The sequence below is a fragment of the Ranitomeya imitator genome, chromosome 2 (assembly GCF_032444005.1).
Source record: "Ranitomeya imitator isolate aRanImi1 chromosome 2, aRanImi1.pri, whole genome shotgun sequence".
Classification (NCBI taxonomy): Eukaryota; Metazoa; Chordata; class Amphibia; order Anura; family Dendrobatidae; genus Ranitomeya; species Ranitomeya imitator.
This window is the reverse complement of record NC_091283.1, coordinates 451,685,556-451,711,419: the sequence shown is the minus strand read 5'-3', so window position 1 is coordinate 451,711,419 and position 25,864 is coordinate 451,685,556. Positions and strand designations below refer to the sequence as shown.

General features: G+C 40.5%; 1 protein-coding gene across 2 annotated transcripts in view; it reads right to left on the bottom strand.

Annotated features, from left to right (window-relative positions):
- Positions 1 to 9,285: 9,285 nt before the first annotated feature.
- The window catches only part of OPRL1 (opioid related nociceptin receptor 1), a 159,914-nt gene continuing 143,335 nt past the window's right edge, over positions 9,286 to 25,864 (bottom strand). For both annotated transcript variants that reach the window (XM_069751103.1, XM_069751104.1), the window contains exon 4: positions 9,286 to 11,169. In XM_069751103.1, coding sequence (XP_069607204.1) covers positions 10,646 to 11,169 — 524 coding nt within the window. In that variant the 3' untranslated portion in view covers positions 9,286 to 10,645. The remainder of the gene's footprint in view (positions 11,170 to 25,864) is intronic.

The window sequence follows — 25,864 nt, the reverse complement described above, 5'->3', positions numbered from 1 at the left end:
CGCTCTTCCGTCTGTTTCTTAAAGGGTTTCTCTAGTGCCTCTCACATCCACATCAGGCACAGCCGGTAAGTAACCTAAACTTTTCTTGTTCAAGATATTTGCTAACTGTGCACAAGGTTTGCCTGGCACTTGTTGTCCCAAAATTATTAGCGCCTCCACCTCCCGATGTGGAAGTAAGAGGGGCCAGTGAAACCTTTTAAGTGAACGTTTACAAAACTGTATTGCAGCCATAATTCTTTGTTTTTCGTACAACTGCATTTCCTGGCTTCACGGTAGTCTTGTGACCCAAACTAACCCCATAATCGGCATATATAATTCTATTAGTTTGGGTCACTAGACTCTCGGTCAAATCGGGAATTGTAGCTGTAATGGTGCCCAGAAAAATGGCTGCAATATTGTCGTGAGTACCTTTCCTTATTCATACTAACACACCATATATTTGCTAGTGAGCAGTGAAACAGATATAGTTACATAGTTACATAGTTATTAAGGTTGAAGGAAGACTATATGTCCATCTAGTTCAACCCATAGCCTAACCTAACATGCCCTAACATGTTGATCCAGAGGAAGGCAAAAAAAACCCATGTGGCAAAGAGTAAGCTCCACATTGGGGAAAAAAATTCCTTCCCGACTCCACATACGGCAATCAGACTAGTTCCCTGGATCAACGCCCTATCAAGGAATCTAGTGTATATACCCTGTAACATTATACTTTTCCAGAAAGGTATCCAGTCCCCTCTTAAATTTAAGTAATGAATCACTCATTACAACATCATACTGCAGAGAGTTCCATAGTCTCACTGCTCTTACAGTAAAGAATCCGCGTCTGTTATTATGCTTAAACCTTTTTTCCTCCAAACGCAGAGGATGCCCCCCTTGTCCCTGTTTCAGGTCTATGATTAAAAAGATCATCAGAAAGGTCTTTGTACTGTCCCCTCATATATTTATACATTAAAATAAGATCACCCCTTAGTCTTCGTTTTTCCAAACTAAATAGCCCCAAGTGTAATAACCTATCTTGGTATTGCAGATCCCCCAGTCCTCTAATAACCTTGGTCGCTCTTCTCTGCACCCGCTCCAGTTCAGCTATGTCTTTCTTAAACACCGGAGACCAGAACTGTGCACAGTATTCTAAGTGTGGTCGAACTAGTGACTTGTATAGAGGTAAAATTATGTTCTCCTCATGAGCATCTATGCCTCTTTTAATGCATCCCATTATTTTATTTGCCTTTGTAGCAGCTGCCTGACACTGGCCCCTGAATATGAGTTTGTCATCCACCCATACACCCAGGTCTTTTTCATTGACGGTTCTGCCCAGAGTTTTAGAATTAAGCACATAATTATACATCTTATTACTTCTACCCAAGTGCATGACCTTACATTTATCCCCATTAAAGCTCATTTGCCATTTATCAGCCCAAGCTTCTAGTTTACATAAATCATCCTGTAATATAAAATTGTCCTCCTCTGCATTGATTACCCTGCAGAGTTTAGTGTCATCTGCAAATATTGAAATTCTACTCTGAATGCCCCCTACAAGGTCATTAATAAATATGTTAAAAAGAAGAGGGCCCAATACGGACCCCTGTGGTACCCCACTGCTAACCGCTACCCAGTCCGAGTGTGCTCCATTAATAACCACCCTTTGTTTCCTATCCCTGAGCCAGCTCTCAACCCACTTGCACATATTTTCCCCTATCCCCATTATTCTCATTTTATGTATCAACCTTTTGTGTGGCACCGTATCAAAAGCTTTTGAAAAGTCCATATACACTACATCCACTGGGTTCCCTTGGTCCAATCCGGAACTTACCTCTTCATAGAAACTGATCAAATTAGTCTGACATGAACGGTCCCTACTAAACCCGTGCTGATACTGGGTCATGAGGTTATTCCTCTTCAGATACTCCAGTATAGCGTCCCTTAGAATGCCCTCCAGGATTTTACCCACAGTAGAGGTTAAGCTTACTGGCCTATAATTTCCGAGTTCAGTTTTTGTTCCCTTTTTGAATATTGGCACCACATTTGCTATACGCCAGTCAGTATGAATACAGGATCATGCAACAAGGATGGGTTTGAAGTCTGTAACCATGGACACACATAGATCTACACAGGAGCTGTGTACACAAATGAAAGGACATTTCTACACAAGATTTTTAGCCTAATTTTTTTTTCTTCATTCTTTTTTTATGTATTGCAACAATATAAGAAATGTGGTCATGAATGTGGATACCATGTTCAAATTATTTATATGTCACAGTTAAATGTTGTGAACAGGCAGGAACGTCTCCAGCCATTTCATTCTCCAACACCAATCCTAAAAAAACTCACAGGGACTCGAAAAAAAAATTGAAAATGTAATAACCTGCCCAACCCAAGCAGTAAGACTTTTATAATCCACAATTAACACATTATGGTACCTGAGTCTTGTCCTACAGACAAGTGCACACATGGGCGCAGAGCTCTACTGCGGAGAGGAAATGAAAGCAAGGACTCTTGACAAGGATAGTTATAGGCAGTGGGTATCTATGTAAGAGGTTGATCAGAGCAAGTTAATAAGTCCAAGGTGTGTAGGGGCAATGAGAAGATTCTATCTGAGAGTCAACGTGCAGTTTCAGACTTTAATTAACAGGAATACCATTATCTGCTTCATCTCGTACGTTCTGCTCCAGGGATTCTGAATCCATCTCCTCTAACCAGAGCTTGTTAAAAAGGTAGCATGTGGCCAGATGATATAATGTTGTGGTTGTAGGGGGGTGATGTCTACCTTCGACCTATTCACATTAAAAGACGTCACCAACATAGATGGTAAACTAAAGTTATTTTTTAACTAAATAATTGTTTTTAGACATATTTTACCAACCTTTTCAGCCCCCTTGTGAATGGAGATCACCTTTGTTCCGGAACTCATGTCTGCTCATTTGGAACTCACCACGACCACTGCAGCCTGTGATTGACTGCAGGAGTTGGGTGACTGGAAGAGCACTACATTGGACATTTCTCCTAGTTACTTGACTGCCGCAACCAATCACATGCTGCAGCGGTCATGGTGACCAATGGAGCAGAGCACATAGCGGCCTTTGCTGGATCCGCGGGACTGCTGATAGGGGAGTATGCATCCACTTATCATTTTAAAACCATTCATTACTAAAAAATATATTTTTATGTTAGAGAACCCCCTTATATTGTAACCATATATTGTTTTAATTGTGGTAGCTGAATTCATAGGGGGGGGGGGTCTCTGTGTACCATGGAGGATACCAAGCAGCTGCTCTTTTGTAATTGGAAAATGTACTTAAAGGGGTTGCACACCACCTTCAAACATTTTCTCAATGTGCCCAGGGGGAAAAGGCGGACTGGACAGCATGTGAAGGCTGCAATGGATGCGCTCCCATGGCTGCAGTGGATCCGTGATTCTCCTCGCCAGATGTTGATGCCATGAGATTCCACACATTGGGACATAGGCCCCATTCTTTACAGATGTAGGCATTCTTAAAATGACAAAAAAATCAATCAGAAAGATCTCTCAGCACCTAAGAGTGTGCCTCGACATCTAACAATACAAATTCAATGCTTTTGCTAATTGTTGAAGAGTTAACTTTCTTATGTATTAGTTTAAGAACGGTTTCATCCATAGGTGAATGTCCTCTTTTTTTTGTCTTCTCACAATGGGCACATTAAGAAATATGCTTGAAAGTGGCAGATAAGCACTTCAGGTCATGTAACTGGAAGAGTGGCACAAGAACATGTCTTGTATGGTCAGGGATCTGGGGGATTGTCTATCAGTTCCTTAAAACAAACTAATTCTTATCTTTGCTGTAGGGCTCATCCGCTTGTATATCCACTACAGATACCTGCCAAATAAAGTTGGTACAATTATACGACAGTAAATACTGCCAGCTATATTTTCATTAAATCCTTTTCTGAAAATGTGCATTGCACAACCCTCCGCCTGTTCAAAATCTCTGAGTTAGGTGAGCTCGTTCGGATGCCTCTCCTTAAAAGGCACTTGACATGAGAGCTGAACTTCAAAGGGATTGTTTCCTAAACAGGGGGAACAACTATCTTCATCAGTCTCATAGAAAGTGAATAAAGTGGTGATCAATCATGCATTTGCATTGCCAAGTGGCGTAACTTGAAGCTTGAGGGCCACAATGCAAAATCTCCAATGGGGCCCTCACAACTAAGGCAGGTCTTTAATAGTAATAGTCTTTTCACATGGGGCAAAGGGATCTTTGGAGACCCATAGGCTCCAGGGGCTGGGTGCAATTGCTACCCCTGCACCTACTATAGTAATGCCCCTGGCACTACCCCTCCAAAACAGAGCCCTCAAGGTTGATATTAGTCCTACCAGCTGGACCATCAATCTCTCACTTATCCACATGAAATATGTTTATAGAAAGAAAGCCCCTTTAAATGTTTGCATGACCCTCACATCTTTCCTTGCTACAATTGCACATCTTCTGTGACTTTCATGGAAAGGTATGTCGCACCGTCTGTCATTCTGTGTGCTGCAATCCTATCCTGATGATTAATGTGTGTTAGGACAGTGTCCGTGCCCTCAGCATTGGCCTACAGCTGCAGAAAACATCTTTATTCGATAATTGCGGGGCGGGGGGGAGGCGTACTGCCAAATGTTGGTGAGATTCCCAGAGGAAGAATTTCCGATTTTGGCTTAACTTCCTTGATTAAATTTGTCACCACTTATTTTCAACTAAAAGGATTATCAGGTCTTACAACAAGTTCTGTTAAAGCCTATACTTTACGGAAAGATTTTTGAATCTGCCAGGGAGGCTGGAGGTGAGAACGCTCCACTGCCTCGCTGTGCCAGTCTAGACGTAGGATTTCACTGCGTAGAATAATCTGTTTAACGCTCGCGAAAATTGGTAGAGGAAGCGGCAAAGATGGAGGTGGGGGCGACTGAATGCGCTGAAGAGATTAATGGCTTCTGAGAATTTTACACATGAACCATCGGTAATTCTATTAACAAGAAAACAGGATAATTGCGTTCATTTGTTCTGCATAATATTAGCTTGATACATGTTCTTGATAAATGAAGCATAATTATTCCATAGAGGCAGCGTCTTATAAGCACTATGGTTTAGACAGTGACCTTGACAAACAGCGCGGACGCTTTTAGTCCTTTAAGTGTTGGCTTCCTGAGCGCAAAGCAGTTTTTTTCTTGTTGCAGCTTTTATTTTTAATCCTATCTAGAATTTAATGTGACCTTGTCACGTTGAACATGCTGATCTATCTGCAGGCAGGATGAGTAGATCAGATTGATGTATCGCTATATGGTTCAACCATGGAGAGATTTCGAAATGGCATGAGAAGTGAATATCTACCCTTGTACACTATTTTTTCATATGCCCAGGATTTTGTGTTGGTTCATTCCTTAATATATTTTATGCTGATTTGACATAAAATTTTCTAATTCAGGTCTTCAAAGTCAAAATCCTACAGTCCCCATTAGGGGGCGCTCAGTAGCTTCCTGCATACTTTTTATTCATTGTTTTCAATAAGAACAAGAAGTAAGCTCCTAAGCTCCCTCTAGTGATGACTGCAGGCAAACAAAATTTTAGAATTTAAAAAATATTAAGAATCTGTCACTGAATGCTGGGAGTCACAATAGAGACCAAGGCTCTAGACAGAGTGTGCAGATATACCAATCACACTAATAAAGGGTATGATATACTTTTCTTTGATTATGCAGCCAGGCTTATAAAAACATTACTGTAATCACAAAATGACTATATCACCAAGCAGGGAACCAATCACAGTCCATTCACTGTTCACCTACATCATATTTAAAGAGGACCTGTCACTTACTCAAAAATATTGCGATAAATACCGTGTAAAAATCCCTGAGCTTCCCAGATTCTGCCACTTTTTTTAGTTTTGCGCCATGTTGCTCCATTGCAGAGATAATCACATTTGTTTCTTCTGGAACACAGTATGTGAAATCTCTTCTTAAAGTCCATCTGGGCATTGTCACGGTCTTATATGGGGGTGTGTGCCTTCACAGCCAATCAGCACTGCCAATCAGCAGATAATCCATCAATGTCAAATGCTGCTGAGCTGTGATTGACAGCGTCTGCGAGGGAGGGGTGAAAGCGACACTCCCAGAGTAGACTGTTAAGATACTCCCAGTTGCACCACAAGCATAGATTTCACATAATCCTTTCCTAAAGCAACAAATGTTAATATCTCTGCGATGGAGCGACGCATTGCAAAACAGAAAAGAGCTGCAGACTTAGGGGAGCTCTAGGACTTTTACAGTGTATTTTACTAATTTTTTGGAGCAGTTTCTCTTTAAGGTTGAACTACTATCATAGATATATACAGTGAACAGAGAATTACAGTACAAATATTATCTCAACCAATGAAAGCAGCAAAATTATGATACATTCGGAATAATAATTGGAAAACATCCCAACAATTCACTAGCGTGGTTTCTAATGGAGATGTGTAAAATATTGAACAGATTTACCTTTTTATAGCGACTATTCCATATTTATCTTATATGTGAATTAAAGAACAAATCCAATCAGAATTAATTTTCTAATCCTTGATGTCAAATCAAATATGTTAACTTACTTTCAATTTTTCTGAATGTTGGACCCATCAAGGCACCAGATTTCATATTTTTTTTACTCTTGGGAAAGTTTTTCAGTGCCCCCCGTCCCACAAAGAAAAAGAGGAAAAAACTATGTGACAACAGTTTTGAGCATAATTCTGGCTCACAAAAGTAGCTACCACTTTTCAAATTGAATGAGTTGATGCGTGCCCCTTGTGGACAAGAATACAACTGCAATAATTCTACGGCATATAGACAAAACTATAATAACTATAATACTGCCCCCGGTGGACAATAATATAACTACTACAATAATACTAACCCCTGTATAGAGCAGAACTTGGAGCTACAGTGCTCATATGGAGAATTTTATTATCTGACTGGGGTTGTCCTTTAAACATATAGGCAACTCTCGTTGCCGTCAGGGATTTCCTTCCTCTTTAGTGTTTAGAGGGTCTCATGGTATATGCTAGTTTACAATACATTCCTTGGGTAAATCAATTGGCAATCCCAATTATTGTCTCATAGCATTAGATAAATCTTGCTGCAAAATTAAGCTCAAAGTCAGTGAAGACAAAAGCATTTCTGTATAGGTGAGTGAGGGAGCCCAGAACTGGCCGCGTCCCAGGCAGACATTCAATGAGTCGTTCTGCTAGCACAAAAATATGTGGGACATGAACCTGCATCCCGCAAAGCAGCATGTTAAGGTCACAGAAAACATTGGAGCAAGCAGAGGAAATCTGTACAGGAGGTTACGAAAAAGGAGAATCCGTTAAGATCCAATGTCGACCACTGAGAGACATCCACAAAGGAGCCGTTCACCAAACAAGTCCACACTACACTCCAGACAGAAACACGACTAAAATGACAATATTCTTAGCAATAAGGCACTCCTGCAAGCAGATTGCACTGTTCCCCTTCTTTTCATACCAAAATATATTACTTTTTTGTAATTTCTAATGTTCCCCACACTGCACTTTTACAATAGATGAACATTAAATATGAAGGCTGTAAGATGTACAAAGCCACTGCTTGGTGCGGTCCAGGGTCCAGAAAGTGGCACATGATCTTATATGAAGGCAAAAAAGTTCTAGAGGATCAGATACTATTGATTATGTGTGTCCCTCTTTGTCCTAGTCACCTATATGTTGCAGCCTACACCTACAAGTTGGCTGCTTACTCATAAAAAGCACCCATTGCCCGTGGTATAACTTGAAGTTGGGTCCAATAAAAGATCTACCGGTATATTGTGGCTAAAGCCAAATGCCAATAATATTCTTCTATGGGTAAACTTTAAAAGGAATCTGTAAGCAGCATTTCTCCCCCATCTATTTACTGTATATGCGCACGTAACTCTTCAAAGAGAAGTTCAGCAATAACTTTTGATGGCCAGTCCATCCCTCTTACTGAGAAATCAGGGTCTGAATTGACATGCAAGTGATGCTGAAGAACTATGGTAGATCTGAAGCCTCTGTTATTTCAGCTCTATTCTTTTCCCAGAACTGCCTCCTTCTGCTTGATTAACAGCCTCTGTACTGTATGACTTCAAACAAAGGAGCTGTTGGTCAAGCAAGAAAAGGCAGCGCTGAGTGCAGAATAGAGCCGGAGTGACAGAGGATTCAGATCTTCCATCTAATTTGCATATCAATTCAAATGCTGACTCCTCATTAGTGGAGGAACGGACTGACCATGTAAAGGTATCGCTGGACTGGTCTTTGAAAGAGCTAAGTGCGAATATAAATTGTTTGAGAGTGAAATTCAGCTCAGAGATTCCCTTTAATGCAGTGTAACTCCATATTTTAATGACCCCAATCATAGTCACATATCTATAGCCAAATCTCTGATTATATGGTATCTCATCCACTGGAAGCCACGTGGGCAATCCACATGCTTCAAAGTATATCATGTTCAGACGAGAATATTTTATAACTGGTAGTGCCATCTTTAGTCAAAGACTATAGCTTGGTCTATTGTCGTTAATAGTAGATGGGATTCTGGAATTTTGTTGTTCTACTTGGAAACTACGGATGATTAAAGTTCAGTTTCTTTACTTAGGAGCAGTGAACATAAAATGGTTACTGCCAGAAGGGAAGCTCATTCTTAGCTACTTGGGACATGACACTCCATTTGTTTCCCATTTAGCATAGCCATAACCCATAATATTCCATAATAAATTATACAATCCTAATAAATATTTTCAAGGCCTCCATCATACACACCAAAATCATCCAACCAACATTAAAATTGAGGTCTGCAACACTCACTACAAACCCACTCTCCTTTTGTCTATGCTCCAGATCACACAGCTACCTTTACCAAGGTCAGAAGAGGTAGAAGTCCTTAGTAGTAAAATGTCCTATATCTTCACACCTTCTGAGGACCACCAGAGCTTACAATCATCTGTACTTTGAGCATCACTGATCAAGGAATGCATACTCTCAGTGGGCATTGGATCCACGTCCATTCAGCATCTTGTAGGGCACAGAAAGAATTATCACGGGCACAATTAAAAAGTCAACTAGTTCTCTGCACTTCTGCCCAAGGGACACTCTTCTTACTTTGATGGTTTGTTCACGTAGGCTGGCAATGTGGCCCGTGTGAGAAGCTTTATACATGGGTTGCTTCCAGAAACTTAATGTAAAGTCATAACTCTCATAATCGCCATTTGCCTTTGGCAACAGAAATGTCTTTCTTTTTATTTTTTTTTTACGATTCCTTGCAGTCTGGAGCAAAGTTGAGCAAATCCCCAGAGATGAAAGGCTTATATTTTTGAGGCTTCAAATATATAGGATACATTATATATACATATACATAATGTATATTTAGATAGAGTATATACATGTAACAGTGTCTATATACAAATCAGAAAGGCTTTAAGTAAGGGCAACACTAGGAACAACAGTTAAGGCTGCACGAGTGTAACTTTCTCAATAAATCAGATGTGGATGGATACAAGGGTGAAGACCTATCAAGTATCTATAGAGAATATCACCTACGAGTCTGAAAAAAGGCTGTAACAAACTTTTTAGTCTGGATTGTGTGGTTTAGTGAAAAAAAAGGGTTTGATCTTACAATTGTGCGAATGTAACTTGTCCAGTCTCGCAAAAAGTTGTGCCTTGTTAGACATGATTGTTTTTTTAATTACGGGTTTGAGAAACATCAGAAAGAACAACTTGATATAGGGAGTTCTATCTTTCGATCAGTCTAAACATTTTAAGAGAAGTTACACTTAGCAAGATGCAATGACACCAATTTGAGGAACGTCATACAGAACATTGACCAAAATGATGAACCCATGTCTCTGATGTCTTCAAAAATGAAGCTTCTGAATGAAGATAAAAGATACTTCATGGATGTAGTTTGATTTTTCTGTCCAGTACACATTCATAGCTGATTCTTAGGTGTCTGTATGAGTTTAATGAGACAATTCTGGAAGAGAATTCCATCTGCGTGGAGGAACAACTGCGATAGGACATAAGACCATTACGGTTTTGGTCATTTATCTCAAAATGAATATCTTCCAGTTTCAGACAACATACCGAGTGCATGTGCAATATATAATTGTAATACATAACAATGTATGTACACATTCACGGATAACGAAATTTTAAGCTGTATATATGCGAGGTGGAGGGGAACAAATCCCCAAAAGGTGGTTTCTGCTCCTCTGGAGCAAATTAACTTAGGACTCTTAAAAAGTCTTTGATTCTTGTACAGACTATAGTTAGAGAGTTAGAGTATTTTAATTTCAACAGGGAGGGTGAAAATCTGCTGAAGAAGATATTGCCCTCATTTTTTGTCTATACAGTAGTGAGATTTAAGTCGGCAGAACCCTAGTTGAAGTGTCTCTCCTCTGCTCTTATGAGAAGTTGACCAGTCCTATATTAAACAACCAATGGATTTCCACTTTATTTCCATTGTATATATGAATTGCATCCAAACGGAGGTGTTTTTTTCAGTACACCTCCATCATCTTGGTCACAAAGCAGTGATTTGTGTTAGTTCTGCTTGTGGATTAGTCCCCACTTGGTCTATTTCTCCGCCCAACATGGGCAGTTCCATGCCTAGTCATGCTGGATTATTCGGTCCATCTGAGTTCTTGCAGGCGTAGGCAACATCTTTGGCAATGCTGCACATGCGGTTGGACATTTGCAACTCGGCACGAAAAGCCGAGGGGAAGCAGAATTTCTTGAAGCATGCTTTAAAGTTCTCATCTAAGAAGGCATAGAGAACAGGGTTGAGACTGCTGTTGATATAGCCTAAAGCAATGCAAAAATGAAGTATGGCCACCTTGACATCACTGTTGGGCTTAGCTCCAAGGCTCTGCACTAGCACATAAATCTGAATGGGGGTCCAACAGATAATGAACACAGCTACAACCACCAGGACCAGCCTTGTAATCCGTCGAAGGTTTCGGTCCTTCTCTCTTGACCCAGACAAGACTCTGACTTTTTTCAACCTTCTGATCATCAAACTGTAGCAGATGGTGATGATAAGGACAGGTATTACAAAAGAAAAAAGGAAAACGCAAGTACCAAAGACTGGTTCCCAATAATGTTCTGGATCAGGAAGCTGCACCATGCACTCAATATCTGTAGGGAAAGAAGACACAGTGTTATAGAAGACATGCCAGAGAATGCAGAGCGATAAAACTGCCTAGTTACATGCAAATTGCCAATAATTCACACACAATGGGCACAGGAAAATTACAGGTTCAATCGTCCTCTGCCGCACAAACACAATGTATCCAGAGTAACTCTGTAATTTTCTGCCTTAGAAATATTATATCAGTTTATACCTATTGATTTCTACTGTTATTGCAGTTTCTGTATTTTTCCCCCATACCTGTATATTTTCAGCCATCTCTGCTCTATTACTGTGACTTGTGACTGGAGGATGATTACCTAATACTCTACATTATAAGCAAACCTGGTCTGGAAATGAATTAGACCTTCTCAATTTTTCCACAACATCATAGTAAAAAAATCACCATTGTTGCTTCTCTCTTAAAAATCAGCTCTCACCTATTTGACCACAACGATTATGTCCTTCACTTATGATCGCATTATCCAATGAAATATTGATGTTTTTACAATGGAAAAAAAGACCCAGAGATTGAAAACTGCACCACTGAAAGGTTTAGCTTGAAAGGAAATGATCTGCAGGACACGCAGGGTATTTGTGCAATGTTTTCGTCTGGGGAACAGGGGAGCACAACAAATGAAAATCTGATGTGCCATTGGGGAGCACATTGGAAGTTCATCTCCTACCATTGTACTCAAAAGTGCTATAGAAAAAAACCTCATGAGTTCTTATTTGTCATCAATGGCCCAGTTGTAGGTGGAAATCTTCTAATTCATGACCGACACTTCAAAAAGTTATTCAATGGGTGCAAATATATCACTATATTAGTTTATAGCAGACATCTTCTATATAATGCCGTAATCAAAAGAAAGCTTGTGCTGGAGAAAGGACTTCTTTATTCTACTTCTGCAGTTTGTGGCTTGGTCTTAAAGCTCCTACACACATTAAAGAGTGTTTTACTGGTCGAACGATCATTTGACAATGATCATAAGACTGACACAGTAACATACATTTCAGGCAATATTGCCTATTATTGTCATTCAACCTTCCAGTTCATGTTCAGCGAGACGGAGTGATGATTGAACTAATCATTCTGAGAATGAACTGTCAACCGCCAAAGAATTTTATCACAGCCGGTTTCATTTTAAACAATGACCATCTTGTGATTGGGGTGTAAAATGATGACTAGTTCCTTAGTTTTTACCTGATGAGGAACACTCATTTTGGTTGAAATCATTAATTGTCTCAATTTTATCCTAATGTGTTGAGTGACCCTAGGGACCTTTGAAGGACTGAGTAATGGAAAGGTTTACTTAAATGGTTTAGCTTGATCCTACCACTTAAATATTTTTAGTTTCAGTATGGATTTGGCTTTTGGGAATGTTTGACATCAGTCCACATTGCTACCTAGTTATCAGGGGAAGATGGGCTCGGGTGGAATAACAAAGAACAGTTGAGTCCACCTGAAACTTCAAGATGCCAAGACTACGCTCATGTCAATCTGGGTCTGCAGTATAGGGGTCTTTCAAATATGAAGGTTAAGTATAATACAGGTTTGTTCTGATAGTCGGTATATAGCTATTAATTAGATCTTTTTATATCTTGTATGTTTCTTATTGTGTTGTATGTATTTATAATTTTCATTTTTTCGCAAACTGTACTATTTCACTTAGCCATTTTGTGTCATGGCTGAAGGGAGGTAAGAACATTTCTAAAACAATCCACAGCGAGGAGATTGGAACAAAAAAAAATCCTCTAAACTGCATGCTCGCAAACGCCAGAAGCCTGACAAACAAGATGGAAGAACTAGAAGCAGAAATATCTACAGGTAACTTTGACATAGTGGGAATAACCGAGACATGGTTAGAGGAAAGCTATGACTGGGCAGTTAACTTACAGGGTTACAGTCTGTTTAGAAAGGATCGTAAAAATCGGAGAGGAGGAGGGGTTTGTCTCTATGTAAAGTCTTGTCTAAAGTCCACTTTAAGGGAGGATATTAGCGAAGGAAATGAGGATGTCGAGTCCATATGGGTCAAAATTCATGGAGGGAAAAATGGTAACAAAATTCTCATTGGGGTCTGTTACAAACCCCCAAATATAACAGAAACCATGGAAAGTCTACTTCTAAAGCAGATAGATGAAGCTGCAACCCATAATGAGGTCCTGGTTATGGGGGACTTTAACTACCCGGATATTAACTGGGAAACAGAAACCTGTGAAACCCATAAAGGCAACAGGTTTCTGCTAATAACCAAGAAAAATTATCCTTCACAATTGGTGCAGAATCCAACCAGAGGAGCAGCATTTTTAGACCTAATACTATCTAATAGACCTGACAGAATAATAAATCTGCAGGTGGTTGGGCATCTAGGAAATAGCGACCACAATATTGTACAGTTTCACCTGTCTTTCACTAGGGGGACTTGTCAGGAAGTCACAAAAACACTGAACTTTAGGAAGGCAAAGTTTGACCAGCTTAGAGATGCCCTTAATCTGGTAGACTGGGACAATATCCTCAGAAATAAGAATACAGATAATAAATGGGAAATGTTTAAGAACATCCTAAATAGGCAGTGTAAGTGGTTTATACCTTGTGGGAATAAAAGGACTAGAAATAGGAAAAACCCAATGTGGCTAAACAAAGAAGTAAGACAGGCAATTAACAGTAAAAAGAAAGCATTTGCACTACTAAAGCAGGATGGCACCATTGAAGCTCTAAAAAACTATAGGGAGAAAAATACTTTATCTAAAAAACTAATTAAAGCTGCCAAAAAGGAAACAGAGAAGCACATTGCTAAGGAGAGTAAAACTAATCCCAAACTGTTCTTCAACTATATCAATAGTAAAAGAATAAAAACTGAAAATGTAGGCCCCTTAAAAAATAGTGAGGAAAGAATGGTTGTAGATGACGAGGAAAAAGCTAACATATTAAACACTTTCTTCTTCACGGTATTCACGGTGGAAAATGAAATGCTAGGTGAAATCCCAAGAAACAATGAAAACCCTATGTTAAGGGTCACCAATCTAACCCACGAAGAGGTCCGAAACCGGCTAAATAAGATTAAAATAGATAAATCTCCGGGTCCGGATGGCATACACCCACGAGTACTAAGAGAACTAAGTAATGTAATAGATAAACCATTATTTCTTATTTTTAGGGACTCTATAGTGACAGGGTCTGTTCCGCAGGACTGGCGCATAGCAAATGTGGTGCCAATATTCAAAAAGGGCTCTAAAAGTGAACCTGGAAATTATAGGCCAGTAAGTCTAACCTCTATTGTTGGTAAAATATTTGAAGGGTTTCTGAGGGATGATATTCTGGATTATCTCAATGAGAATAACTGTTTAACTCCATATCAGCATGGGTTTATGAGAAATCGCTCCTGTCAAACCAATCTAATCAGTTTTTATGAAGAGGTAAGCTATAGGCTGGACCACGGTGAGTCATTGGACGTGGTATATCTCGATTTTTCCAAAGCGTTTGATACCGTGCCGCACAAGAGGTTGGTACACAAAATGAGAATGCTTGGTCTGGGGGAAATTGTGTGTAAATGGGTTAGTAACTGGCTTAGTGATAGAAAGCAGAGGGTGGTTATAAATGGTATAGTCTCTAACTGGGTCGCTGTGACCAGTGGGGTACCGCATGGGTCAGTATTGGGACCTGTTCTCTTCAACATATTCATTAATGATCTGGTAGAAGGTTTACACAGTAAAATATCGATATTTGCAGATGATACAAAACTATGTAAAGCAGTTAATACAAGAGAAGATAGTATTCTGCTACAGATGGATCTGGATAAGTTGGAAACTTGGGCTGAGAGGTGGCAGATGAGGTTTAACAATGATAAATGTAAGGTTATACACATGGGAAGAAGGAATCAATATCACCATTACACACTGAATGGGAAACCACTGGGTAAATCTGACAGGGAGAAGGACTTGGGGATCCTAGTTAATGATAAACTTACCTGGAGCAGTTAGTGCCAGGCAGCAGCTGCCAAGGCAAACAGGATCATGGGGTGCATTAAGAGAGGTCTGGATACACATGATGAGAGCATTATACTGCCTCTGTACAAATCCCTAGTTAGACCGCACATGGAGTACTGTGTCCAGTTTTGGGCACCAGTGCTCAGGAAGGATATAATGGAACTAGAGAGAGTACAAAGGAGGGCAACACAATTAATAAAGGGGATGGGAGAACTACAATACCCAGATAGATTAGCGAAATTAGGATTATTTAGTCTAGAAAAAAGACGACTGAGGGGCGATCTAATAACCATGTATAAGTATATAAGGGGACAATACAAATATCTCGCTGAGGATCTGTTTATACCAAGGAAGGTGACGGGCACAAGGGGGCATTCTTTGCATCTGGAGGAGAGAAGGTTTTTCCACCAACATAGAAGAGGATTCTTTACTGTTAGGGCAGTGAGAATCTGGAATTGCTTGCCTGAAGAGGTGGTGATGGCGAACTCAGTCGAGGGGTTCAAGAGAGGCCTGGATGTCTTCCTGGAGCAGAACAATATTGTATCATACAATTATTAGGTTCTGTAGAAGGACGTAGATCTGGGGATTTATTATGATGGAATATAGGCTGAACTGGATGGACAAATGTCTTTTTTCGGCCTTACTAACTATGTTACTATGTTACTATGTTACTATGGCCGTGGCCACGCTGAATGCAAGTGTATTGAGTGATGCCGGACACAGTTTAGTTGGAATGTGGCCAGAATTATGCAAATCACATACTTGCAGTTTGATGACCGCCCGCTTCTGGTGCTTGTACCAGAGAATCCTCACAAAGTGCAGTGTGCACATACCCCAAGGCCAGACAACCCTTTTAATGGCAGATATGTTCTTCTTTAATCAGATTCCACCAAACATAAAATACTAAACACTTATTAAAGACTAAATCCTTCAGAAAGATCCACGCCATCCTTATTTGAACTCATCAGTGAATGTAAATGACTTTGGAAGCCAGTTCCTCACTTGGCGACTCATCTGCCAATAGCCAAGTGCACATCACAGGCAGCTAAATCGAGACACTAATCCCAAGGTGATTAATCTTCACTTACTTCATTTTGTCTCTCAAAAGTCACAGCTACTGACTTAGGCTTGTGAAATATAACTTTAATAACACTCCCTGTTAGTAGAATATAAAACCCTTTGAGAATGTGAAAATAAAGTCAGCACTAAGAAAGCAGGAGGCGACTGTCACCAACGACAGCTGGAAAAATAGTAAGCATAGGGACATGTTTGCCAGGGCTTGTTCTGCCTGGGCAATTTACTTGTATAAAAGAAGCATTTGCTCTTCAAGCGGCAGTGAACGATGGATTTTATCGGCGTCTCATCTTGGTCCTCTGTATGTGTTGTGTTGATCACAGCAGGGAGAGGGCTCTACAATGATACTGGCTTAATAAGATCTTATTTCCCCAGAGACTGTTGTCTTTCCCCCACCTCTTGCCCAGATCCGGCAGTGCAACTGCAGACAAGATGCTTTTATTACCACCTGATGTCTTTGTTTTTATAAACCTGCAAAAATCAAAGCTAAAAAAGGAAATACAACGACAGGGGAAAAAAATCCCAATAATGAGATATCTACACAGGGATCTTTAGCCGAATCAATAAATACATATAGCATTAAGGGCAAAATAAAAAAAGAAATAAAAACACCTCTAAATCCTTAAAGGGAATCTGTCAGTAAGATTAAGCCTCCTAAGCCGTCTATATGGGTATGCAGCTCATAGGAACTGAATAAAATGATACCTTGATATCTGCAATCTGATGTCTTGTTCCATAGAAATCCATGTTTTTCTTAATGAGTAAATGAGCAGTTAAAAGATCTATGGGCTGGACATAGATCTCTCATCTGCCCCCAGAATTTATTTTAAATGAAGTGGGCATTACCAGTATGATACATGTAGATCAGGAGAGCCGACTGTCACTCAATACATGTCTCACACTTAATTCAAAATAAGCTCTGGAGGCAGATTCTCAATAAGATATATGCCCACCCAGAGATCTCAACAGCTCATTTACACATTAGGGAAAATGAGGATTTCTCTGGAATAAGACATTGTATGGCATATATCAAGGTATACTTTTATTCAGCTTCCTATGATCTACATGCTCATATAGATGTTTTAGGGTTGATCCTACTGACAGATTCCCTTTAAAACATTTTTCTTCTCTCCATAGGATTGCTACAGAAAATAGCTTCGCTTTTCTACTTCCTGCAAAAGGGAATAAACTCCTCCGAACTCGTTCACCAATTCTCTTTGGAGATGCTACAGATATTCATGGTGCCATTTCTTACAAGTGCAGTGCTAATCCAAATTCAGGTATCAAGGACCTTTCCAGTCTGGTAATTAGTCTCGGTTTAAAATTTAAAGACTGCCACCGATATTTTCTTCAAAAGATGACTTAACTGCATCCTAATAAATATGCACAGGACACTGATAGTGTAGGTACATTAATGCGCTGGATGCTTGAGCATAGAGTAAGATGCTCACCAGCTTCTTTCTGCTCTAACATCCTTGTAATTAGGAGCGTGACGGATCATTTAAGACGTCTCCATTATACGAGTGACATTTCTACATATTAATCTTTTATTGTGCTGGTATTTATGCATAAGAATGACATTTCCGATGTGAAGGTGAACAATGTGTCTTATTAAAATTGTAATTTGAAAGCGTCAGCTGTACATATAGTGAAAGCCAGGACACATCAATAAGTTTGCGCTTACCATCTGCAGGAACGGCTCCTTTGCATTGCCTCAATAAAGTAGGCAAGTCTGCACAGAGTTGTTAAGCTTGGCGAAAAGAGGGTACAAGAACTGGATATGTTATTATTGGTTAGATTGGGACCTTAGTTTCATTGTCCCACTGTTTAGTGCATGAGGCTCTGTGTAAAGTCGGGGTCACACTTTCGTGTGCAATGCGAGAAACTCGTGCCAATACCTGGCACTGCCGCTAGCACTTGGGACCGGCTGCATGTATTTCTATGCAGCTGAATGTTCTGCTCTCGAGTGCCAGCAGCAGTGCCGAGTATTAATGTGAGAGACTTGCGCGAGTTTCTCGCATTACACATGCAACTGTGACCCCGGCCTAATAGGAGGAAACATTGCACCTAAGGGTATCTTTCTGATACTAGGTCATAAAAAAGTCAGTAGTAAATGTTACTATTGATTGGGATTGAAGCAGAAGAAAAGTGGGAAAATTTGGACGAAAAGTGGATTAATGGTCCCAATGGATCCGATACTCAGATGACATCTCTCTGTGCCATAATCATAAACTCAGTTGTCATTGGTAGGGATGAGATGACCCATAGAAGTTCAGTTCTGGTCTGGAACCCTCTACCACAACACATCAGACTCTCGCCTACCATCGAAGCCTTCAAAAAGAACCTGAAGACCCACCTCTTCAGACAAGCTTACAACCTGCAGTAACCACCGATCGACCAAACTGCTGCATGACCATCTCTACCCTCACCTACTATATTCTCACCCATCCCTTGTAGATTGTGAGCCTTCGCGGGCAGGGTCCTCATTCCTCCTGTACCAGTTATGACTTGTATTGTTTAAGATTATTGTACTTGTTTTTATTATGCATACCCCTCCTCACATGTAAAGCGCCATGGAATAAATGGCGCTATAACAATAAATAATAATAATAATAATAATAATAATAATAATAGTACAAAGTTCCGTTAAGGTACCAGAACTTTACTCAAACTTGAACCAGAACCCGAACCCCATTGAATTGTATAGGAACATGAACTTTGCAGCTGGAAAAAATCACTGTTTCTCATAAACACCTGGATTTATGAGTCACTACATGGATACAATTCATACCTTCACGAGATGGACTCAGGATAACTAAGAACATTATTCCCACTGCCTCTCCATTTGTAAGAAAATGCCTAATTTGATTACCTTGGCTTATCTTTAGGAGGCATCACACTTTCCCACTTTCCCACCACCCTGAGCAAATGTCCTCCTGTAGTATTCTCTAAATGTTGTGCTTGTTTCTTATTAATCTATTTGTAATCTTGCCTGAAGAAGAAGCCACTGTGCTCTGAAAGCTTGCAAACATATTATTTTCTGGTTAGCCAATAAAGTTATCACTCATAGAACACTTCTGTCATCATTGGGCAGAAAAGTATTCACATCGACCAATATGTGGGAATCTCCTTATTAAACAGATGGAATTATCAGTTTTTTTTCTTCACATGTTCTTGAGTTTATGTTGAGTTTATTAACAAACACAAACCATTGGACTTTATACATTATATCTAATTTCATGCCTAATTTGTTGAATTATACAGTCATATGATGTAAATCTGATTGTGCTTAATAAAAACTTTGAAATAGGGAAAAGTTGATAAAATTGGTGGAGATTTTAAGAGTTCGGACTTCCAATGACTGCAGGACCTAATGAACCTAATTGCTTCTGTGGCTCCAAATGCAAGGTTTTTCTGCTGTGGGAAACAGAAAAGTAATATCATTCCTCATTCATGGATTTATCACAGTCATGTTTGGTGTGGTCAGGATGGTAAAAATATACTTGGAAACATGGCGGCCATATTATTCCACGAGGGAGATAATGACATAAAGTCGAATTAGGCCTTAAACTTTGTTTTTCTTTACATATTACTATCTTCCTCTTACCCCATAAAGTATGTGTTAGGTGTCGGGTTCCCGCCTCTGCACAGTGGGAATCTCGAGCCATCTCCGCTGCGGTCTCCCATTCTTCTCCAGCCGCAGTGGAGCCTGCTCAGCAGAGATGTCGGTCCCAGCGTCTGACACAGGCTGATACTGGGCGACTGGTTACTACTGTTATTCCAGGCTCTGCCTTTGTAGCCAGCGCTGATCAGCAGTGAGCAGATCTTTCTGGGAATAAGTCCTGCTATTCCCATATTGGGCATGCCCATGGCACGTCCTCCCATTGGAGGTCGAGGGTCACATGCGCAGGTCCTGAAGCGGTTCCTGTTGGACCACTTGGAAGGTCCTTGAGTGCTAAAACTATAAAAGGTTCGCATGGCCGCACTGTAATGCACTAGTATCAAACCTATGCTATGAGCTCAGCGGCAGTGTGGTCATGGTTGTATGTGGTCAGGGTTTGGCTGAAATAAGCTCCTAGAATACCGGCACCTCCGGTGAGGAATTTTGTGTCTGTGGATTCAGGGCTGGCGTATAGCCATTAGAATTCCAGCTCCACAGGAGAGGAGTTGCTTGTGTGCTCTTCTGATTGCATGACCACTGTTGGTTCTGTTAGGTAGCTGTGATCTCCTGTGAGGTTAACAGGGCACGGCATTCTCTTTTCGTAGTGAATCTGTGAAGTAACAGAGTTCGCTTATACCGCCATATAGCACCACCTGTTACTAGCAGCAGGTTCCTCTTCTGCACAGTGGTCCCCGGGTTGCGAAAGCACCTACTATCTTATATATACAGTACAGACCAAAAGTTTGGACACACCTTCTCATTTAAAGATTTTTCTGTATTTTCATGACTATGAAAATTGTACATTCACACTGAAGGCATCAAAACTATCAAATAACACATGTGGAATTATATACTTAACAAACAAGTGTGAAACAACTGAAATTATGTCTTATATTCTAGGTTCTTCAAAATAGCCACCTTTTGCTTTGATGACTGCCTTGCACACTCTTGGCATTCTCTTGATGAGCTTCAAGAGGTAGCCACCGGGAATGGTCTTCCAACAATCTTGAAGAAGTTCCCAGAGATGCTTAGCACTTGTTGGCCCTTTTACCTTCACTCTGCAGTCCAGCTCACCCCAAAGCATCTCGATTGGGTTCAGGTCTGGTGACTGCGGAGGCCAGGTCATCTGGCGTAGCAGCCCATCACTCTCCTTCTTGGTCAAATAGCCCTTACACAGCCTGGAGGTGTGTTTGGGGTCATTGTCCTGTTGAAACATAATTGATGGTCCAACTAAACGCAAACCGGATGGAATAGCATGCCCCTGCAAGATCACTCCCCTTGATAAAGCGTTGCTGGGAGCACGCAAAACGCGCGTCGGGGTGTTTTCTTTGGGGTCATCCAACATCCTACTCGGGGCGTATTGACTTCTGCCTATGGTAAGACTTTTCCCTCAGGAAAAATATTTAATGTTGGCAATGATTTTCTGAGACTTCTTATGTAGGGGGCGGCTTCTTTACCAATAATGGCTCATGGTACTACATAAGCACCTTAGAACCTTATGAAAATGTTTGCACAATCGGGCAGCGGCAATATGTAGCCTCCACCATGTCTCTACACTTTTTTATGTGTGTTTTCTTCCTGTATTTGTCTTAATATTTGATGGATTTTTGTGATGGTTTATGGTTACTGGATCTACTGGTCGTGATCTTACTATTAATAAATAATACTTTGATAAATCGTACCTGGTTGCTCCTGTTTCTCCTTGTATGTGTAAGATGCTGTGGTAGCCTTGCTGGTTCAGTGTGCCTTCAATTTTGAAAAAATCCCTAACAGTGTCACCAGCAAAGCACCCCCACACCATCACACCTCCTCCATGCTTCACGGTGGGAGCCAGGCATGTAGAGTCCATCTGTTCACCTTTTCTGCGTCGCACAAAGACACGGTGGTTGGAACCAAAGATCTCAAATTTGGACTCATCAGACCAAAGCACAGATTTCCACTGGTCTAATGTCCATTCCTTATGTTCTTTAGCCCAAACAAGTTTCTTCTGCTTGTTGCCTGTCCTTAGCAGTGGTTTCCTAGCAGCTATTTTACCATGAAGGCCTGCTGCACAAAGTCTCCCCTTAACAGTTGTTGTGGAGATATGTCTGCTGCTAGAACTCTGTGTGGCATTGACCTGGTCTCTAATCTGAGCTGCAGTTAACCTGCGATTTCTGAGGCTGGTGACTCGGATAAACTTATCCTCAGAAGCAGAGGTGACTCTTGGTCTTCCTTTCCTGGGGCGATCCTCATGTGAGCCAGGTTCTTTGTAGCGCTTGATTGTTTTTGCAACTGCACTTAGGGACACTTTCAAAGTTTTCTCAATTTTTTGGACTGACTGACCTCCATTTCTTAAAGTAATGATGGCCACTCATTTTTCTTTACTTAGCTGCTTTTTTCTTGCCATAATACAAATTCTAACAGTCTATTCAGTAGGACTATCAGCTGTGCATCCACCAGACTTCTGCACAACACAACGTATGGTCCCAACTCCATTTGTAAGGCAAGAAATTCCACTTATTAAACCTGACAGGGCACACCTGTAAGGTGAAAACCATTCCCGGTGACTACCTCTTGAAGCTCATCAAGAGAATGCCAAGAGTGTGCAAAGCAGTCATCAAAGCAAAAGGTGGCTACTTTGAAGAACCTAGAATATAAGACATAATTACAGTTGGTTCACACTTTTTTGTTAAGTATATAATTCCACATGTGTTAATTCATAGTTTTGATGCCTTCAGTGTGAATGTACAATTTTCATAGTTATGAAAATACAGAAAAATCTTTAAATGAGAAGGTGTGTCGAAACTTTTGGTCTGTACTGTATATATATTCAGACCTAATAAAACATCTTATCAAGAGAACCTCAGGGTCAGACCCAAGGATAAACAACATATATTGCAGATCATGGGCAGCACGGTGGCTCAGTGGATAGCACAGCAGCCTTGCAGCGCTGGAGTCCTGTGTTCTAATCCCACCTTGGACAACATCTGCAAAGAGTTTGTATGTTCTCTCCGTGTTTGTGTGGGTTTCCTCCCACATTCCAAAGACATACTGATAGGGAATTTAGATTGTGAGCCCCATCGGGGACAGCAATGATAATGTGTGCATGTGTGTAAAGCGCTGTGGAATGTGTTAGCGCTATATAAAAATAAAGATTATTATCTACGTTTTCCAAAGCGGTCTCTCACAGATCCAATCCGTAAGACATTTCTGTTTTTAACCCTTTTATACAATATTGTTTTTGCCTTGTGTGTATGTGTTTTTAATACTTAGTCTTGTCATAACTTTTTTTAAGCCCTGTACCAAATTTTTCATATATTAAATCTAAAATGTAATAACATAGTAACATAGTAACATAGTTAGTAAGGCCGAAAAAAGACATTTGTCCATCCAGTTCAGCCTATATTCCATCATAATAAATCCCCAGATCTACGTCCTTCTACAGAACCTAATAATTGTATGATACAATATTGTTCTGCTCCAGGAAGACATCCAGGCCTCTCTTGAACCCCTCGACTGAGTTCGCCATCACCACCTCCTCAGGCAAGCAATTCCAGATTCTCACTGCCCTAACAGTAAAGAATCCTCTTCTATGTTGGTGGAAAAACCTTCTCTCCTCCAGACGCAAAGAATGCCCCCTTGTGCCCGTCACCTTCCTTGGTATAAACAGATCCTCAGCGAGATATTTGTATTGTCCCCTTATATACTTATACATGGTTATTAGATCGCCCCTCAGTCGTCTTTTTTCTAGACTAAATAATCCTAATTTCGCTAATCTATCTGGGTATTGTAGTTCTCCCATCCCCTTTATTAATTTTGTTGCCCTCCTTTGTACTCTCTCTAGTTCCATTATATCCTTCCTGAGCACCGGTGCCCAAAACTGGACACAGTACTCCATGTGCGGTCTAACTAGGGATTTGTACAGAGGCAGTATAATGCTCTCATCATGTGTATCCAGACCTCTTTTAATGCACCCCATGATCCTGTTTGCCTTGGCAGCTGCTGCCTGGCACTGGCTGCTCCAGGTAAGTTTATCATTAACTAGGATCCCCAAGTCCTTCTCCCTGTCAGATTTACCCAGTGGTTTCCCGTTCAGTGTGTAATGGTGATATTGATTCCCTCTTCCCATGTGTATAACCTTACATTTATCATTGTTAAACCTCATCTGCCACCTTTCAGCCCAAGTTTCCAACTTATCCAGATCCATCTGTAGCAGAATACTAGTTTGTTCTTTGCTGCTCTAAATGTACCCAAAACCTCGAAGAGGGAAAATATGGCCTGGTTGTGTTACCTTTGGTATGCCAGAGTGAGAGAACTGTACCTGTCAGGTGCTTGGGAAAGTTGGCATCCTGCTGGCCTCGTGGTTGCGGCAAAAAGTCTAGAGTGAATGTGTAGACTGGCTGTGGGGTTGTGCATAGCTCCTTGCCAGCCTATTGTGATATGTGAATGGACTAGTAAGGAGCGAAGTCCCCTTTTACAATTACAATCGAGTCACGTGTGCAGCGAGTGACAAGTTTTATCACCAGTTCCTAGCATACTTCATTGTTCCTCCAACTCTGGAAGGAGATGACATCATTAATGGTCATTTTGGCTTGGTGGCATTGTTTGTACAGGTAAGAAAATGCTCCTTATAGACTATATTTCCAATCTGATTCTGCAGTCACGGAGTGAACACTGCAGGCAGTTGTCCGCATTTGCATTCATATATTTCACCCTGCAGCAAGCACCCTGCAGTATGAGCAGAGGACATGAATTATAGATGTGATTGTAATATCACATAGCGTTCAGTGATAGGGATGTGGTGGCGTTAAACCTCGGCAGATCAGTTTCAGAAGCGTCTCCCCCCCACCTCTCTCCACTCTTTCTCTTCCTCAATCCGCTGTGCATGCACTTTAGACAATAAGCAGCCACATTAATTGCAGCTTCAGCTGAAAATAAAATTGAATCATTTTGGAAAAAAGAAAAAAATAATATAATTTTTTTCTCCGCAACAACATAAAAGCGGGTCATGAGTTACACTAGCCACGGATAATTATAAACTTGGCGAAACTAACCTTCTTTACAGATAAACCTTAATTATAATAATATTTCACTGCTGGAGAGAACAAATTCACTCCGCAGATTAGGTTTAATTGCAGTAAGTCACAAACAACCTCTATTTTACTAGACTCATTAACTCTTTCATAGAACCAATGTTGGTTAATAGACAGTCACAAAGAAATCGGTAATTTCGGGTACAGCCTACCGGTCATTAAAAATACTGCCTTTGTTGGAAATCATCTAAAATAATAGTTCAGATAAAAACTCAGACACTAATTTTCTACATATTAGAACAATTATTTTCTAAACTCCAAATCCTTAAATGTCACAGGATTATATCCTGGCTGCTTGCAGCCACCACTAGGGGGCGCTTAGTGCATACAGTTTTCTTATTGAGTTCACTGCATAAGTGGAATACATATATCTTCTACTAGTGGTAAATACAGACATACACAGAATTTGATCATTTTAAGGTCATCTTTAGATGTGATCACAACTCAACTATTGTCAGTACTGGATCATGGCAGGTAAACTTCCATTTTGAAAGCTTCCTGTGTTGTTACATGACCAGTGCTGTGTGTGAAGGAGTTCATTTCAGCAGACTGTAGACTTGTAAATCCTCACAAAGCATGCACTGTGTGCTGAGGATTCTCCAGTGCCGATGTCGGAAGCAGTGGGTACATGATCGCAAATATATGATTTCCATACATGCGATCACATGCCGACTAGATGTGTGCAGCTTTGCTCAATACAAGCAAATTGAGAGAGGCAGAACATGTCTAGTCAGAATGTGGCTGGAAGAATGCACTCCTGGCATCGGCAACAGAGAATTCTCATAGTCTGTCCACACTATGTGAGGATCCACAGGCCTGCAGTCACAGAGTGCCTGCATATTTGTAGATAAAGATTTTGAAAATTCACCACACACTCTTTGTGGATTATTTTTCCAAATGGCTTGCAAT